The 17,931-nt window shown below is 44.5% G+C and overlaps 1 protein-coding gene across 2 annotated transcripts in view; it reads right to left on the bottom strand.

Moving 5' to 3' along the window:
- The window catches only part of dnm1a (dynamin 1a), a 126,671-nt gene extending 117,388 nt beyond the window's left edge, over positions 1-9,283 (bottom strand). For both annotated transcript variants that reach the window (XM_060912826.1, XM_060912827.1), the window contains exon 1: positions 8,989-9,283. In XM_060912826.1, the coding sequence (XP_060768809.1) occupies positions 8,989-9,149 (161 nt within the window). In that variant the 5' untranslated portion in view covers positions 9,150-9,283. The remainder of the gene's footprint in view (positions 1-8,988) is intronic.
- Between the last annotated feature and the right edge of the window lie 8,648 nt (positions 9,284-17,931).

Below are 17,931 nucleotides of genomic sequence, written 5' to 3'. Positions count from 1 at the left end.
ATTGGCATCACGTACCTCTCCGGTCCTCTGTGGAGACCACCTCTCCCCGACCCAACTCACGGAGGTCGCCCAGTTGCAGACCGAGTTTTCGGATGTGTTCTCGCCCCTGCCCGGTCGCACTAACCTCATAGAGCACCACATAGAGACGCCCCCGGGGGGTAGTAGTGCGTAGCCGCCCTTACAGGCTACCCGAACACAAAAAAAGGTGGTTCGGGAAGAACTTGAGACCATGCTTGAAATGGGCATCGTCGAGGAGTCCCACAGTGACTGGAGCAGCCCGGTGGTCTTGGTACCCAAGGCCGACGGGTCGGTCTGGTTCTGTGTGGACTATAGAAAAGTCTGTCTAAATTCGTCTGTCTAAATTCGGTGTCTAAATTCGACGCGTACCCAATGCCTCATATTGATGAGTTGCTCGATCGACTCGGCACGGCTCGCTTTTATTCGACACTGGATTTGACGAAGGGATATTGGCAGATCCCCTTGACTCCACTATCCCGAGAAAAAACAGCCTTTTCCACACCGTTTGGTTTACACCAATTCGTCACCTTTCCGTTTGGGCTGTTTGGGGCACCCGCTACGTTTCAGCGGCTGATGGGCAGGGTCCTCCGCCCCCACGCCGCCTATGCGGCCGCCTATCTCAACAACATCATCGTCTATAGTAATGACTGGCCGAGGCACCTCGAATACCTAAGGGCCGTCCTGAGGTCGCTGAGGCGAGCGGGTCTCACAGCCAACCCGAAGAAGTGTGTGATTGGGCGGGTGGATGTACGGTATCTGGGCTTCCACTTGGGCAACAGGCAGGTGCGTCCCCAAATTAACAAGACCGCAGCAATTGCGGCCTGCCCGAGGCCCAAGACCAAAAAGGGGGTGAGACAGTTCCTGGGGCTGGCTGGCTATTATCGTAGGTTTATACCTAATTATTCGGACGTCACCAGCCCGCTGACTGAGCTCACTAAAAAGGGGGCACCAGATCCGGTCCAGTGGATGGAGCAATGCCAGAGGGCTTTTTCTGAGGTAAAGGCTGCACTGTGTGTGGGGCCACTTTTACACTCCCCTGACTTTTCTCTCCCCTTTATGTTGCAGACCGATGCGTCGGACAGAGGGCTGGGGGCGGTTTTGTCCCAGGAGGTGGAGGGGGAGGACCGCCCCATCCTGTACATCAGCAGGAAGCTGTCAGTGCGTGAGGGGCGCTACAGCACCATAGAGAAAGAGTGTCTGGCCATCAAGTGGGCGGTCCTCGCCCTCCGGTACTACCTGCTGGGGCGCCCTTTCACCCTCTGTTCGGACCACGCACCCCTCCAGTGGCTCCACCGCATGAAGGATGCCAATGCGCGGATCACCCGTTGATATCTGGCACTCCAACCCTTTAATTTCAAGGTGGTCCACAGGCCAGGGGCACAGATGGTCGTGGCAGACTTCCTCTCCCGTCAAGGGGGGGGAGTCGGCTGCAGGCCGGACAGCCGCCCGGCCTGAGTCGGGCGGTGGGGGTATGTGGCAGCGGGGGGGTGGTCAAGCGCCGGTCTGTGACAGGAGGGCGGAGTCAGGGAAGGTAAGTGGCAGAATCACTACACCTGACATCAATTAACCTGTGTTTGTGTGTGTCTTCCCAGTGACTGCACCCTATTTAAAAAGGGAGAGCAGAGAGCAGAGGAGCTCATCCCCAAGCTAGACGCCGGTTGCGTCTGTGTCTCTATTGGTTTAAGATATTGTTAGACTGAAAAGTGTGGCAATAAAAGCTATTTGTAAACCTGATCTCTGTCCTGCCGTCCTCTGTGCTCCACCCACTCATATAGAACTGCTTACAACACTATATACAAGCTATATATAGAAGCAATATCCACCCTAGGAATACCGACCTATTTACCAGAAAGAATCTAAAACAGCGAGGAATTGACCGAGAAGAAGTGATTTTTCTTGAACTACTCATTAAGGCTTAATTAGTCCATAACTTCATTAATAATTGTAATTGTAAATCTGGGTAGAAGTTATATGCACCCTAGGTACCCCTATGACCGACTAGTGGCCTAGTGGTAGCATGTCCGCCTCTTGATCGGGAGATCGGGAGTTCTATTCACGGTCGGGTCATACCAAAGACCATTATAAAAATGGTACCTACTTCCATCTGGCAAGGCACGCTGCAATGCATGGGGAGTTAAACTCTTGTGGTTACCAGAGGACTAGCCCCCCACTGTAACCCTAGCTATGTAATAGGCGAGAGGCTGAGGGCTATGGAGATCGGCGCCGCCCGATACGCCACCATCAGAGTTGGGCCTGGTTAGTACTTGAGTGGGAGACTGCCTAGGAATACCAGGTACTGTAGGTGTGGGAAGGACTTTAGCTTTTTTAGCTTAGGTAGGTACCCCTAAGTTCCTGCCAGAAAGAATCAAAATCGGTGAAGAATTGAGGGAGAAGAAGCGATTTGTGTAGAAACTGCTCATTAGGGATTGATTAATTACTCCATATCTTCATTATTAACTGCAATTATGCAAATTTGTGTAGAAGCTATATACACCTCAGGCAGACCTACCTTCCTGCCAAAAAAAAAAAAATCAGTGAAGAATTGAGAGAGAAGAAGCGATTTTTGTGAAATGTAGATGATGCTGGACAGACGACGGACAACACATGATGGTATAAACGCATCACCTGTCAGACGGATGAGCTAATTATGTCATATCCAGAAAGGGAACTTTTGTACTGATGTCAGTTAACTTCTTCACTAATGTTAATAGATGACGGTACATTATTTAATCAGTTACTTGAGGAACATCTGTGAAACCTGATACACTAAAGTCTTGCCTGTGACACTTCTTCAACTTTTTTATTTTGTTCTGGGGCATGCAAACTTTTGCACTCGACTCGATACTTTAGTGTTGTTGCAAAGCATTGGGTCATTTACTGCAGTTCTTGTTTTCTGTTGGCTTTCTGTTTCTGACTCTTGCCTCTTTTTGTGTTCATGATATCCTCATCCTCACTCCGGTATTTTACAACTGCTGCATCCCCCCCCCCAACCCTAACCCTCTTTCGCTTTGGTCCCACTGCTGTCTTCATGGTGCATAGCAGGTGCCACTAATCACTACAATATACATATATATATATATATATATCACAGCATGTTTCAGCACTACTGAATCAGCCAACAACATGTTCTCCATTGCTTAAGTGCCTAAATGGATCCGTTATAATCCTGAAGCTACGTTTCCTAGCATTATTATACCTCACTGAGTTTGCAGCTTCTGCCATTACAAGCATTATTGCTAAATTCACATGTTCAAATCTGGGCTTTGTGGCTTCCCAGCTATTATCAGTCTGTATAAGTGAAAACGACTCATGTAACCGACTCATTCTCATTCATCATCTCATTATCTGTAGCCGCTTTATCCTGTTCTACAGGGTCGCAGGCGAGCTGGAGCCTATCCCAGCTGACTACGGGCGAAAGGCGGGGTACACCCTGGACAAGTCGCCAGGTCATCACAGGGCTGACACATAGACACAGACAACCATTCACACTCACATTCACACCTACGCTCAATTTAGAGTCACCAGTTAACCTAACCTGCATGTCTTTGGACTGTGGGGGAAACCGGAGCACCTGGAGGAAACCCACGCAGACACGGGGAGAACATGCAAACTCCACACAGAAAGGCCCTCGCCGGCCACGGGGCTCGGACCCGGACCTTCTTGCTGTGAGGCGACAGCGCTAACCACTACACCACCGTGCTGCCCCATAACCGACTCATGATTTCAAAAACTGGTAACGACTCATACAAGAAATCAACAACCAGGATATCGGGAGACAATCCATCATGGCAGCACAAGAAGACTTCATGGCGAAGATGGAATTGCTCTGGCAGTCAGTTCACTCTAAAAAGTGATTTTGAGCTTATGTAGCTCTTACATGTTGATATAGTGTCCATGTTACTACGATAAATTCAGTTCGTATGTCTTTTTAATAACTAACATAAATCTGCCGTTATTAATATTTACAATTTGTTCATCTCATCTCATTATCTCTAGCTGCTTTATCCTGTTCTACAGGGTCACAGGCAAGCTGGAGCCTATCCCAGCTGACTACGGGCGAAAGGCGGGGTACACCCTGGACAAGTCGCCAGGTCATCACAGGGCTGACACATAGACACAGACAACCATTCACACTCACACCTACGGTCAATTTAGAGTCACCAGTTAACCTAACCTGCATGTCTTTGGACTGTGGGGGAAACTGGAGCACCAGGAGGAAACCCACGCGGACACGGGGAGAACATGCAAACTCCGCACAGAAAGGCCCTCGCCGGCCACAGGGCTCGAACCCGGACCCTCTTGCTGTGAGGCGACAGCGCTAACCACTACACCACCGTGCCGCCCACAATTTGTTCAATGTAAATATTTTAATCAAGTGGAAATTCTGCGCTTAATTTAATTACGTTGATCCATGAATTATTTTATCAGTGTTGGCAGAGTCGTTCAGGGTGATATCAAAAAGGCAAGAAAATGCTGTGTTTTCTCTCAGAGCCAACAGTGACAGAAACTAGCAAGCTTAGCTTATGTGTTGCATCCAGTCATGACTGAATGTACCTGATGTATGTTGTTTGCTTCGGTTTCACATTACCGTGAGTTGAAATTCAATTAAAAAAATAATATTTTAATTGTAGTTTAGTTTAGAAAGGTGGGTACAGAATGGGATATTCTGAAATCTGCTGTAACAAATACATATGCAAACAAGTGCGTGAAGAAAACAGTGATGTAAATAAATGTAATCGGAATGAAAAAGATCTGAATTTTGTACATATTACATTTAGGCGATGTGTTTGTGCACAAGCAACAATTTGTGGCTCTTCCAAAACAAAAAACAAAAATCACTATAATCACTGCACTGATAAGCAGATTCTGCTTTGAAAAGCATATAATTATGTATCATTATTTTTGGCCTTTTTCTCATTCCAGAGCTTGGATTAGAAATGGGAGGCTCCAGTTATAATAACACTGCTCTCATTTTCATTCATTCAGCATGGAATATAACAATAGGGACGTGAGTTATAGGAAAATAATCGATGACAGGGTGCTATGGTATGGTGTGGCATGTCATGGGTCCGACATATAGAGCTAAAGAGAGTTAATGTTTCCAGCATGAAGTCGATTCTTTTCCTATAGCAGCACTTCCTGTATTCATCTTATACCACAGCGGTTTACCAATGATTACACATTTTTATTCATTAAAGAACAGCATATTGTACTTTCCATCCATTTAGAAGGGAAGCCATGGCTTAATGGTTAGAGAACTAGCTTTGAGACCACAAGGTCACTGGTTTGATTCCCTGGACCAGCAGGAATGGCTGAAGTGCCCTTGAGCAAGGCATGTAACCCCCAAGTGCTCTCCAGGCTGCTCTGGGTTTGTTATATGTTGCTCTGGATAAGCGTGTCTGCTAAATGCCTGTCATATAATTTATAGGTACCTTTAGTGTTGTGGAATGTCATCTCACACACACACACACACACTGCTTTCAGACATCAGCAATTAACTGTATGTAAATTGGAGTTTATTTTGTGTTCTCCTTTGGACAAACATAATGACCCATAAATCGTTTCTAGAGTCGTTGTTGTCGTCACTACCGGACATGATCCAGGCTTGAGGCGAACCATGTTTAGTTGGCTTGGCCAGAATTGAAGCAGTAGGGTGGCCAGTTCCTTTCTGTGCACTCTCTCTCTCTCTTTTGCACACACACACCCACACACCCACCCACCCACACACACACACCTAACTGCATGTCTTTGGACTGTGTGGGAAACCAGAGCACCCAAAGGAAACCCATGCAGACACAAGGAGAACACAAACTCCACACAGAAAGGCCCCCGTCAGCCACCAGGCTCGAACCCAGAACCTTCTTGCTGTGAGGCGACAGAGCTAACCACTGCACCACCTTGCCACCCCACTTCTAGAGTAAATGGCAATAGATTAAATGCACTTGGAATCCAATTCATCAACGGCCCCCTATTCTCGCTTCTCTTACTAATGCTGCATTCTCATGAACACAGCAGCTTTGCCTCCACCACACACCTCTGGCTCTAACGCTGCATGACCGGACCCTGAATCATGGGCTTGATATTAAAAAGCCCAAAGCTCTCTCATTCATCCAAGCTCCAAGGTCATAACACAGCATGCTCTCTTCCGTCCCCTCAGAGTGTGTGCCAGACAGCATGCAGAAACACAGCTTGGTAATTATCTTCACATGTGTTCAAATGACCAACCAAACAACGTCCAAGCGATCATCAGGAACTGTGTGCGAGCTGGCTACTGGAAATGTCGTGCGATTATTTTTCAATGTTTTCACCAACGATGCTTGCCAGCATTGTGTAAAGACTATTACAAATTAAACGAGGTGACAGCTGACTGTGCACATCCATGACGAAGCAAAAAATAATGTCTGAGGAAGTGAAAATATCTTAAACATAGTCTGTTTTATCTAGTGTTGACTCTTATAAGATTACAACCGACCATAAGTATATGATTATTAAACCTATAGGCTTATTATATTAGTGGATAATTTTCCTAATTTTATTATTATTATTATTATTATTATTATTATTATTATTATTATTAAGAAGCAAAATTTTTAAAATGCAGACCTCGACATGTCTAAAAGCGTCTAAAACAGCCTAAATAATATTAGCTTTCATTTACAATAATCTTATAATTAGACATCAAGCTATTTAAGATATTTTCACTTCCTAAGATGTCTCTCTTTTTTTTTTTAAATAAAAAGCAAAATATTACATCTTAGCAAACACAAATATCACGAATATAGTCACATGGATCCAGTATTTCCTGGTATAAGGTTACAATAAACCGAATATATCACTGTTAAACTTTTTATTCGACATTTTTCTGATCCAGGTTGAAAATTTTCTTATTGTATTGCCAGATAAATTTGTTTCATTCCATAAATAAATGCTTTAAATGAGCAAAATTAAAATGAATATGATTTCAAGTCTAAATATAAGTTTAGTCTTATATTTGGTTAATTGAGAACGTCAGGTATCTTTGGTAATGTTCGAGATATATTCAAGAAGATTGAGAAGATTTTTTTTTGCAGTGCAGGAGTGTGTTTATGGATGTTATAAATGGTGCAGCTGGAATAGATTCAAGAGGACACTGCAGCAGTGTGTATGGAGAAAACGCCAGGGGTTTTTAATTAAATAGGAAGTCAGTTCAACTTTCATTCATTTAATATAGCCTGATTAATGGATGGATGGATGTAACTTTGGGTGACGAAGGGCATTTTCAAACATTATTAGTATTATCATCATTATTATTCATTCATTTTCTGTTCCGCTTATCCACTGCAGGCCACGGTTGAGCTCGAGGCAATCACAACTGATAGCGAGTGAGAGACGGGGTTCACCCCGGACAAGTCTCCAGTCTATCACACAGAGACAGACAGACATCCACACTCACTTTCACACCTATGAGCAATTTCGAGTAGCCAGTTGATCTTATCCACAAGTCTTTGGACTGTCGGAGGAAACCCACATAGGCACGAGGAGAACATGCAAACTCCACACAGTTGACAAACAGGTTTGAACCCTGAACCTTTTTGCCATGAGGCAACGGTGACAACCACTGCACCAATCACTGTGTTGTATTATTATTATTGTTAGCAGCAGCATGGTGGTGCAGTGGTTAGCACTGTTGCCTCACAGCAGCCCTATGGCCGATGGAGTTTGCATGTTCTCCCAGTGTCTGCATGGGTTTCCTCCGGGTGCTCCAGTTTCCCCCACAGTTCAAAGACATGCAGATTAGGTAAAATCCCCAGCCGCAAGGGTTGCACAAGCCAGTGCATACTCAGCGCTGGTCCCAAGCTCGGATAGATTGGGGAGGGTTGTGTCAGGAAAGGCATCCGATGGAAAACCTATGCCAAATCAAATATGTGGAACAGATCTGCTGTGGCGACCCCTAACGAATGGGAGCAGCCAGGTCAGGGTCCATGTGGACCCTACTGATCCACATGTCATATTAATTGGAGCATAGTTTTACACCGGATGCTGCCCATTTCTGGGCTTGGGAAACAACCATCCACACCTATGGACAACTTAGAGTAGCCAATTAGCTGAACTGCATGTCTTTGGACTGTGGGGGAAACCGGAGCACCCGGAGGAAACCCATGCAGACACGGGGAGAACATGCAAATTCAACATAGGAAGACCCCTGTCGGCCACTGGACTTGAACCCAGAACGTTCTGGCTGTGAGGTGACAGTGCTAACCACTACAGACCACTACACCACTGTGCTGCCTCAAAAGAAGAAGATTATCCATCCATCCATCCATCCATCCATCCATTATCTGTAGCCGCTTATCCTGTTCTACAGGGTCGCAGGCAAGCTGGAGCCTATCCCAGCTGACTATGGGCGAGAGGTGGGGTACACCCTGGACAAGTCGCCAGGTCATCGCAGGGCTGACACACGGAAACAAACAACCATTCACACACACTCACATTCACACCTACGGACAATTTAGAGCCACCAATTAGCCTAACCTGCATGTCTTTGGACTGTAGAGGAAACCGGAGCACATGGAGGAAACCCACACAGACACGCGGAGAACATGCAAACTCCACACAGAAAGGCCTTCATCGGCCACTAGGCTCGAACCCGGACCTTCTTGCTGTGTGGTGACAACTACACCACCGTGCCACCCCGATTATTATTATTATTATTATTATTATTATTATTATTAAATCACAGACTGCACTTTTTCTATGATGTCATCACTTATTATGTAAATTTTCTGTTTGGATATTAATATGCACAGATGAATCTGTGTGTCTGTTTTGTGATCTTGGATTCTTCATCATGACATCATTCTGATGTTGCTCACTCACTCAGAGGAAAGCATGACTTTGGTGGAGGGCAAAGATGCACCAAGATGACATCATTGACATACCAGGCATCTCCAGCTGGATACAAAGAAACAAGCAAACAAACAAATGACTTACTTCCCGACGAAGTTCTCCAGCACGGAGCTCTTCCCGGCGCTCTGGCCGCCCACCACTGCGATCTGCGGCAGGTCCAAGTTCGCATTCTGTCCGATGGCTGCGAACGCATCCTGCATCCGGTTCACCAGCGGGATCAGATCCTCCATTCCCCGGTTCCCCATCCTGCCTGCTTGGGGGACTGTGGATCACTCCTTATCCGAGTAAAACAACCAAAAGGAGGGAGACTCGACCCTAACACTAACACGGTGTCTAGATCTATAGTGAAGAGATCCCTGCTGTATTAGGGGATGTGATGCATACGCATCATCAGCAGCCTTCCTCCGCAATCTGCCAGGCGACGAGATCTCCACTTTACTTCCCCACAGGGTTGCCAGATTCAGAAAAATAGCCCATTTTTCAACCCATCTCCCTCTCAGCCAGAGATGAACTGAAGTACAAGGTCAGGGTTTCTCAGAGAAGCTCAGTCACAACCTTTTCTTTTGTTTCATTCATGATAGTTTACTCATAGATTTTGATTTGTCTGTACTGAAGAAGGTTCATCTCATCTCATTATCTGTAGCCGCTTTATCCTGTTCTACAGGGTCGCAGGCAAGCTGGAGCCTATCCCAGCTGACTACGGGCGAAAGGCGGGGTACACCCTGGACAAGTCGTCAGGTCATCACAGGGCTGACACATAGACACAGACAACCATTCACACTCACATTCACACCTACGCTCAATTTAGAGTCACCAGTTAACCTAACCTGCATGTCTTTGGGGGAAACCGGAACACCCGGAGGAAACCCACGCGGACAACATGCAAACTCCGTACAGAAAGGCCCTCGCCGGTCACGGGGCTCGAACCCGGACCTTCTTACTGTGAGGCGACAGCACTAACCACTACACCACCGTGCTGCCTGGCATAAGAGGTGTTACACTAAATTGGATAAGAAGATATTTAAATAGGGCGGCACGGTGGTATAGTGGTTAGCGCTGTCGCCTCACAGCAAGAAGGTCCTGGGTTCGAGCCCCGTGGCCGGCGAGGGCCTTTCTGTGCGGAGTTTGCATGTTCTCCCCGTGTCCGCGTGGGTTTCCTCCGGGTGCTCCGGTTTCCCCCACAGTCCAAAGACATGCAGGTTAGGTTAACTGGTGACTCTAAATTGACCGTAGGTGTGAATGTGAGTGTGAATGGTTGTCTGTGTCTATGTGTCAGCCCTGTGATGACCTGGCGACTTGTCCAGGGTGTACCCCGCCTTTCGCCCGTAGTCAGCTGGGATAGGCTCCAGCTTGCCTGCGACCCTGTAGAAGGATAAAGCGGCTAGAGATAATGAGATGAATGAGATGAGATATTTAAATAATAGGTCTCAGTATGTAAAAATTAATAATACTGTGTCACATCTTAGAAAAGTAACTTGTGGTGTTCCACAAGGTTCGGTATTGGGACCTAAGTTATTTATACTTTATTTGAATGATATTTGTGCAGTATTTAATAAGTTGAAATTTATTGCATTTGTGGATGATACAAATTTATTTTGTTTAGGACCAGATATTAAAGAATTGTTAACAACAGTAGAAAAGGAGTTGATCAGGTTAAAAGAATGGTTTGACTTTATTCATCACACACTTGCAGTGAACAATGAGCACACACACATACATACCCAGAGCAGTGGGCAGCCATGCTAACAGCGCCTAGTTGGGAGTTAGGTGCCTTGCTCAAGGGCACCTCAGCCCAAGGCCATTCCATATTAACCTAACCACATGTCTTTGGACTGTGGGGAAAACTGGAGGAAACCCACACAGACACGGGGAGAACATACAAACTCCACACAGAAAGGCCCTCACCAGCTGCTGGGTTCAAACCCGGAACCTTCTTGCTGTGAGGCAACCGTGTTAACCACTACACCACCATGCCGCCCGTGCTAACCACTACACCACCATGCCGCTTATTGATATCAATAAGTTTGCATTAAATGAAAATAAAACAAAATTTACGGTGTTTGTTGGGGTTAGGGCAAATTGTGAAATTCAATTAATCCTAAATGGAGTCGAAATTGAAAGAGTATATGAAACTAAATTCTTGGGAGTAATTTCTCATCTCATCTCATTATCTCTAGCCACTTTATCCTGTTCTACAGGGTCGCAGGCAAGCTGGAGCCTATCCCAGCTGACTACGGGCGAAAGGCGGGGTACACCCTGGACAAGTCACCAGGTCATCACAGGGCTGACACATAGACACAGACAACCATTCACACTCACATTCACACCTACGCTCAATTTAGAGTCACCAGTTAACCTAACCTGCATGTCTTTGGACTGTGGGGGAAACCGGAGCACCTGGAGGAAACCCACGCAGACACGGGGAGAACATGCAAACTCCGCACAGAAAGGCCCTCGCCGGCCACGGGGCTCGAACCCAGACCTTCTTGTTGTGAGGTGACAGCGCTAACCACTACACCACCGCCACAGCAGATCTGTTCCACATATTTGAGTTGGCATAGGTTTTCCTCCACAGTCCAAAGACATGCAGGTTAGGCTAATTGGTGGCTCTACATTGACCGTAGGTGTGAATGTGAGTGTGAATGGTTGTTTGTCTCCTTGTCAGCCCTGCGATGATCTGGCAACTTGTCCAGTCAGCTGGGATAGGCTCCAGCTTGCCCATGACCCTGTAGAACAGGATAAGCGGCTACAGATAATGGATGGATGGATGATCTAGAAATATACACTCGCCGGCCACTTTATCAGGAACACCACCCATCCACCTGCTGTTTTATGCAGTTATCTAATCAGCCAATCCCTTGACAGCAGCAAAAGGCATAAAATCGTGCAGATACAAAATTGTGATCTCAAAGTGTGACTTTCTTTCACTGTGGCATGGATGTTGGTTTGAGCCAGATGGACTGGTTTGAGTATTTCAGACACTGTTGATCTCCTGACGTTTTCACACATACAACAGTCTCTAGAGTTTACACAGAATGGTGCCAAAAACAAAAAACACTGAGTGAGCGACAGATCTGTGGCTGGAAACAAACGCCTTGTTGATAAGAGGAAAATGGACAGATTCAAGGTGGTTCGAGCTGCCAGGAAGGATATAGCAACTCATAGCAACTCTTTACAACCGTGGTGAGCAGAAAAGCATCTCGGCAGAAAAGCAACAGCAGAAGAACACATTGCGTTCCACTCCTGCAGCCAAGAACAGGGCTCTTAGAATCAACAACAAGTTCCTGTTAAAGTGGCCAGTGAATGAAAGTTCTTTGCTGTCTCGGAGATTCTGCCTCACAGATGCACATGTATTAACAAAGATATGTTGAACTGAAAGTTGAAAGCATGCCAAATAAACAGCTCTATCGTTTTCTTGACAAATTAATATTATAAATAATGAAGACTGAGGGATGCACAGTGGTGCAGTGGTTAGCACTTTTGCGTTGCTCAAGAAACTGCCGGGCTTGAACCTCGTGACCAACTTGGGCCTTTCAGTGTGGAGTTTGCATGTTCTTCCTGTGCCTGGGTGGGTTTCCTCTGGGTGCTCCAGTTTCCTCCAACAGTCCAAAGACATATAGATTAGATTCTGGTGCAAATAGACGAAATGTGCAAAATAAGTCAGAACCTATAGTCAGAAGAGAGTTCAGATTGGATGTGGCAGCATGAGCATGGTGTTCAGGAGCTGGACTGCCTTAAGCCTACCTACTGAAAAGTCTGTTTTGTGTAGCAACCTTCTGGATTTTCTAGATTTGTAAATACTTTTGAATACAAGGTCTGAGCTTTCGATTTGAGATGCAGCTCATGACAACACTCACGATGACAGTATAAAATTTTAAGACAGACAGCTCATCAATACGTTTAACTTCATAGTGCATAAAATCACTAAGCATTTTACAGTTCCATTTGGAAACCTGACAGACAGAAATGTTTCAACTCTAATGTACCATCTAGTGGGTGTCACTTCTAAACATTTGCGGATGTATATACAACCCCGATTCCAAAAAAGTTGGGACAAAGTACAAATTGCAAATAAAAACGGAATGCAATGATATGGAAGTTTCAAAATTCCATATTTTATTCAGAATAGAACATAGATGACATATCAAATGTTTAAACTGAGAAAATGTATCATTTAAAGAGAAAAATTAGGTGATTTTAAATTTCATGACAACAACACATCTCAAAAAAGTTGGGACAAGGCCATGTTTCCCACTGTGAGACATCCCCTTTTCTCTTTACAACAGTCTGTAAACGTCTGGGGACTGAGGAGACAAGTTGCTCAAGTTTAGGGATAGGAATGTTAACCCATTCTTGTCTAATGTAGGATTCTAGTTGCTCAACTGTCTTAGGTCTTTTTTGTCGTATCTTCTGTTTTATGATGCGCCAAATGTTTTCTATGGGTGAAAGATCTGGACTGCAGGCTGGCCAGTTCAGTACCCGGACCCTTCTTCTAAGCAGCCATGATGCTGTAATTGATGCAGTATGTGGTTTGGCATTGTCATGTTGGAAAATGCAAGGTCTTCCCTGAAAGAGACGTCATCTGGATGGGAGCATATGTTGCTCTAGAACCTGGATATACCTTTCAGCATTGATGGTGTCTTTCCAGATGTGTAAGCTGCCCATGCCACACACACTAATGCAACCCCATACCATCAGAGATGCAGGCTTCTGAACTGAGCGCTGATAACAACTTGGGTCGTCCTTCTCCTCTTTAGTCCGAATGACACGGCGTCCCTGATTTCCATAAAGAACTTCAAATTTTGATTCGTCTGACCACAGAACAGTTTTCCACTTTGCCACAGTCCATTTTAAATGAGCCTTGGCCCAGAGAAGATGTCTGCACTTCTGGATCATGTTTAGATACGGCTTCTTCTTTGAACTATAGAGTTTTAGCTGGCAACGGCGGACGGCACGGTGAATTGTGTTCACAGAAAATGTTTTCTGGAAATATTCCTAAGCCCATTTTGTGATTTCCAATACAGAAGCATGCCTGTATGTGATGCAGTGCCGTCTAAGGGCCCGAAGATCACGGGCACCCAGTATGGTTTTCCGGCCTTGACCCTTACGCACAGAGATTCTTCCAGATTCTCTGAATCTTTTGATGATATTATGCACTGTAGATGATGATCTGTTCAAACTCTTTGCAATTTTACACTGTCGAACTCCTTTCTGATATTGCTCCACTATTTGTCGGCGCAGAATTGGGGGGATTGGTGATCCTCTTCCCATCTTTACTTCTGAGAGTCGCTGCCACTCCAAGATGCTCTTTTTATACCCAGTCATGTTAATGACCTATTGCCAATTGACCTAATGAGTTGCAATTTGGTCCTCCAGCTGCTCCTTTTTTGTACCTTTAACTTTTCCAGCCTCTTATTGCCCCTGTCCCAACTTTTTTGAGATGTGTTGCTGTCATGAAATTTCAAATGAGCCGATATTTGGCATGAAATTTCAAAATGTCTCACTTTCGACATTTGATATGTTGTCTATGTTCTATTGTGAATACAATATCAGTTTTTGAGATTTGTAAATTATTGCATTCCGTTTTTATTTACAATTTGTACTTTGTCCCAACTTTTTTGGAATCGGGGTTGTAAGATATGCAGTGAATGTGTGAAGGGGCGGTGCGGTGGTGTAGTGGTTAGCGCTGTCGCCTCACAGCAAGAAGGTCCTGGGTTTGAGACCAGCGGCCAATGAGGGCCTTTCTGTGTGGAGTTTGTATGTTCTCCCCATGTCTGCGTGGGTTTCCTCCGGGTGCTCCGGTTTCCCCCACCGTTCAAAGACATGCAAGTTAGGTTAATTGGTGGCTCTAAATTGACCGTAATGTGAGCGTGAATGGTTGTTTGTCTCTGTGTGTCAGCCCTGCGATGACCTGGCAACTTGCCCAGGGTGTACCCCACCTCTCACCCATAGTCAGCTGGAATAGGACCGTGTAGAACAGGATAAGCAGCTACAGATAAAGGATGGATGGTTGGATGGATGAATGGATGGATGGATGGATGAATGTGTGAATAATAACACTGCTCTTGTTGCCACTGCTCTGAACAAGCATGCAAAATCATGCATCCAGTATAAACCAGGCTGCTCTGCTTTGCGTCAGACCGTATCACACCACCCCGGAGACACGTCATCTTATACAAGGCTTTGCTTACTTCAGTATGCTGAAACATTCTTCTGAGGTAGGGCTGAAGGCGCTCATTTTCAAACTCCACACTGCAGTCCTGAAGTAAACTACATCGTGTAGGATGAGAAGGTCACTGCAGATGAGGAATTGATATGATTCTTGATTGTCGAGGGTTTTTTTTTTACATCGATATGAACTTAATTGGGGCGGCACGGTGGTGTAGTGGTTAGTGCTGTCGCCTCACAGCAAGAAGGTCTGGGTTCGAGCCCTGTGGCCGACGAGGGCCTTTCTGTGCGGAGTTTGCATGTTCTCCCCGTGTCCGCGTGGGTTTCCTCCAGGTGCTCCGGTTTCCCCCACAGTCCAAAGACATGCAGGTTAGGTTAACTGGTGACTCTAAATTGAGCGTAGGTGTGAATGTGAGTGTGAATGGTTGTCTGTGTCTATGTGTCAGCCCTGTGATGACCTGACGACTTGTCCAGGGTGTACCCTGCCTTTCGCCTGTAGTCAGCTGGGATAGGCTCCAACTCGCCTGCGACCCTGTAGAACAGGATAAAGCGGCTACAGATAATGAGATGAGATGAACTTGATTGGATGCTAAACTCAGGCCATTCTATTGATACAATACAGCATACAGTTATTGGTTGAATGATAGAAGAAAAGAGTGTTGAGCTTTATAACAAGTATTTTGAAGACCCATCCATCCATCCATCCATCCATCCATCCATCCATCCATCCATCCATCTTCTACCTCTTATCCAGATCCAGGTCGCGGGGGTAGCAGCCTAAGCAGAGCAGCCCAGACTTCCCTCTCCCCAGCCACCTCCACCAGCTCTTCCAGGGGAATACCGAGGTGTTCCCAGGCCAGCCGAGAGATGTAATCTCTTCAGCATGTCCTGGGTCTGCCCTGGGGTCTCCTTCAGGTGGGGCATGCCCAGAATACTCCCTTGGGAGGAATCCAGGGGGCATCCTAACAAGGTGCCTGAACCACCTCAACTGACTCCTTTTGATGTGGAGGAGCAGCAGTTCTACTCCGAGTCTCTCCTGAATGACCAAGCTTCTCACCCTGTCTGTAAGGGAGAGCCCAGCCACCCTGCAGAGAAAACTCATTTCTACCGCTTGTATCTGCGATCTCATTCTTTCGGTCATTAGCCATAGCTCGTGACCATAGGTGAGAATAGGATTGTAGATGGACTAGTAAATTGAGAGCTTTGCCTTTTGGCTCAGCTCTCTTTACCATCACAGACCGGTTTAGCGTCCGTATCACTGCTGACGCTGCCCTGATCCGTCTGTCCAACCTTACCCTCACTCGTGAACAAAATCCCGAGATACTTAAACTCCTCCACTTTAGATAGCATCTCCCCTCTGACCCGAAGTAGGCACTCCACCTGTTTCCAGCTGAGCGCCATGGCCACGGAATTGGAGGTGCTGATCCTCATCCCAGTCACTTCGCACTCGGCTGCAAACAGTCCCAGCACATGCTGTAAGTCACAGATTGATGAAGCCAACAGTATTTTGAAGATATAAGTAAAAAATATAAACGTGTAAAAAAGTAAGTCTTTTTTCTTAGAAATGTAATGAAGTAAAAGTATTCAATTTTTAACAATACTCAAGTATAAATACAACAAAATAATACATTAAGTTAAATTACTCAAGTATTTTCTGCACCAATTGTCTTTAAAAAAAAGCAATACATTTACTCAAAATACTTTTCTAACTTCTCTAAAAACTACAGTTACGTCTGAACTAAGCCAGGACAACCGTGTAGGACATTTTTCCTTCCAGTTGAGTTGATTTAAATTACATTAAGTAAGGACTTTAATCCACTCTGGCATCCCAACTCTGCATCATCACGTCTCATCTTGTTTTTCTTCCTGATTGCCGCTAGTAGGCGCTCTTTTAATGGCTCTATTTTGTGTTAGGGCTTTTAACGTTGAGATGGATGATGGAGATGGACAGTTACATCTTAGTCACCGAGAAGAAGAAAAAGAAGGGGAAGCAGAAGAAGAAGAGAAGCAGACTGTTTGTCACATTACAGCACAGTGAAATTTCATTAGGATTTTCAGTAGCTTATAAGAAATCAATTATGAACCCAAATATAATAATGAACTGAAGTGTTTATATTATTTTAATGTATAATTCTTGCATGTCTTTTGTAATAATAATAATAATAATAATAATAATAATAATAATAATACACCTAGTTGATTAGCATCGTGATGTGTTTTTCTGAATCACCATGCTACTTTTCAAATTGCTGAAACATTTATGTTATATTTATTTATTATGTTATATATGATGTTTTATATTTTCACATCTAGTATATTACATCTGAGAAAGACAGTTTTTTTTTAAAAAAATGCATATATTAAATAAAATACATAAGAGGAGGAGGAACATTCCTCATACAACAATGCCTGTGAGTTATGTAAGATTTTGTGTCACATTTGTGACAAAAGCACTGAACAAAATCACCAAAACATATTAATGTCAGGAGTTTGAACTTCCAGTGATGTGAAATTTCAAATAATATATTGTTTGTACATAGAGAAATGGGAAGTAATTTATGAACACAATAACACATGGGCTGTTTATCTCTCTGTCTGAGCATTGGCATTTTCACCATTTGCAAATAAATAAATAAATAAATAAATAAATAAATAAGCTATCAGACTAATATAAAAGAAAAATATAAAAATATAAATTGTTTTAATGTGCACATTATTTGTGTGAGTGTTATAGATATGTTATAAATGCATTATAGTGACTATATATATATATATATATATATATATATATATATATATATATATATATATATATATATATATATATATATATATAACACAAATTAAGAATAAATTCAT

The sequence above is a fragment of the Neoarius graeffei genome, chromosome 28 (genome assembly GCF_027579695.1).
Source record: "Neoarius graeffei isolate fNeoGra1 chromosome 28, fNeoGra1.pri, whole genome shotgun sequence".
Classification (NCBI taxonomy): Eukaryota; Metazoa; Chordata; class Actinopteri; order Siluriformes; family Ariidae; genus Neoarius; species Neoarius graeffei.
Note: the sequence above shows the minus strand (reverse complement) of the source record. Positions and strands in the feature narration are given on the sequence as shown.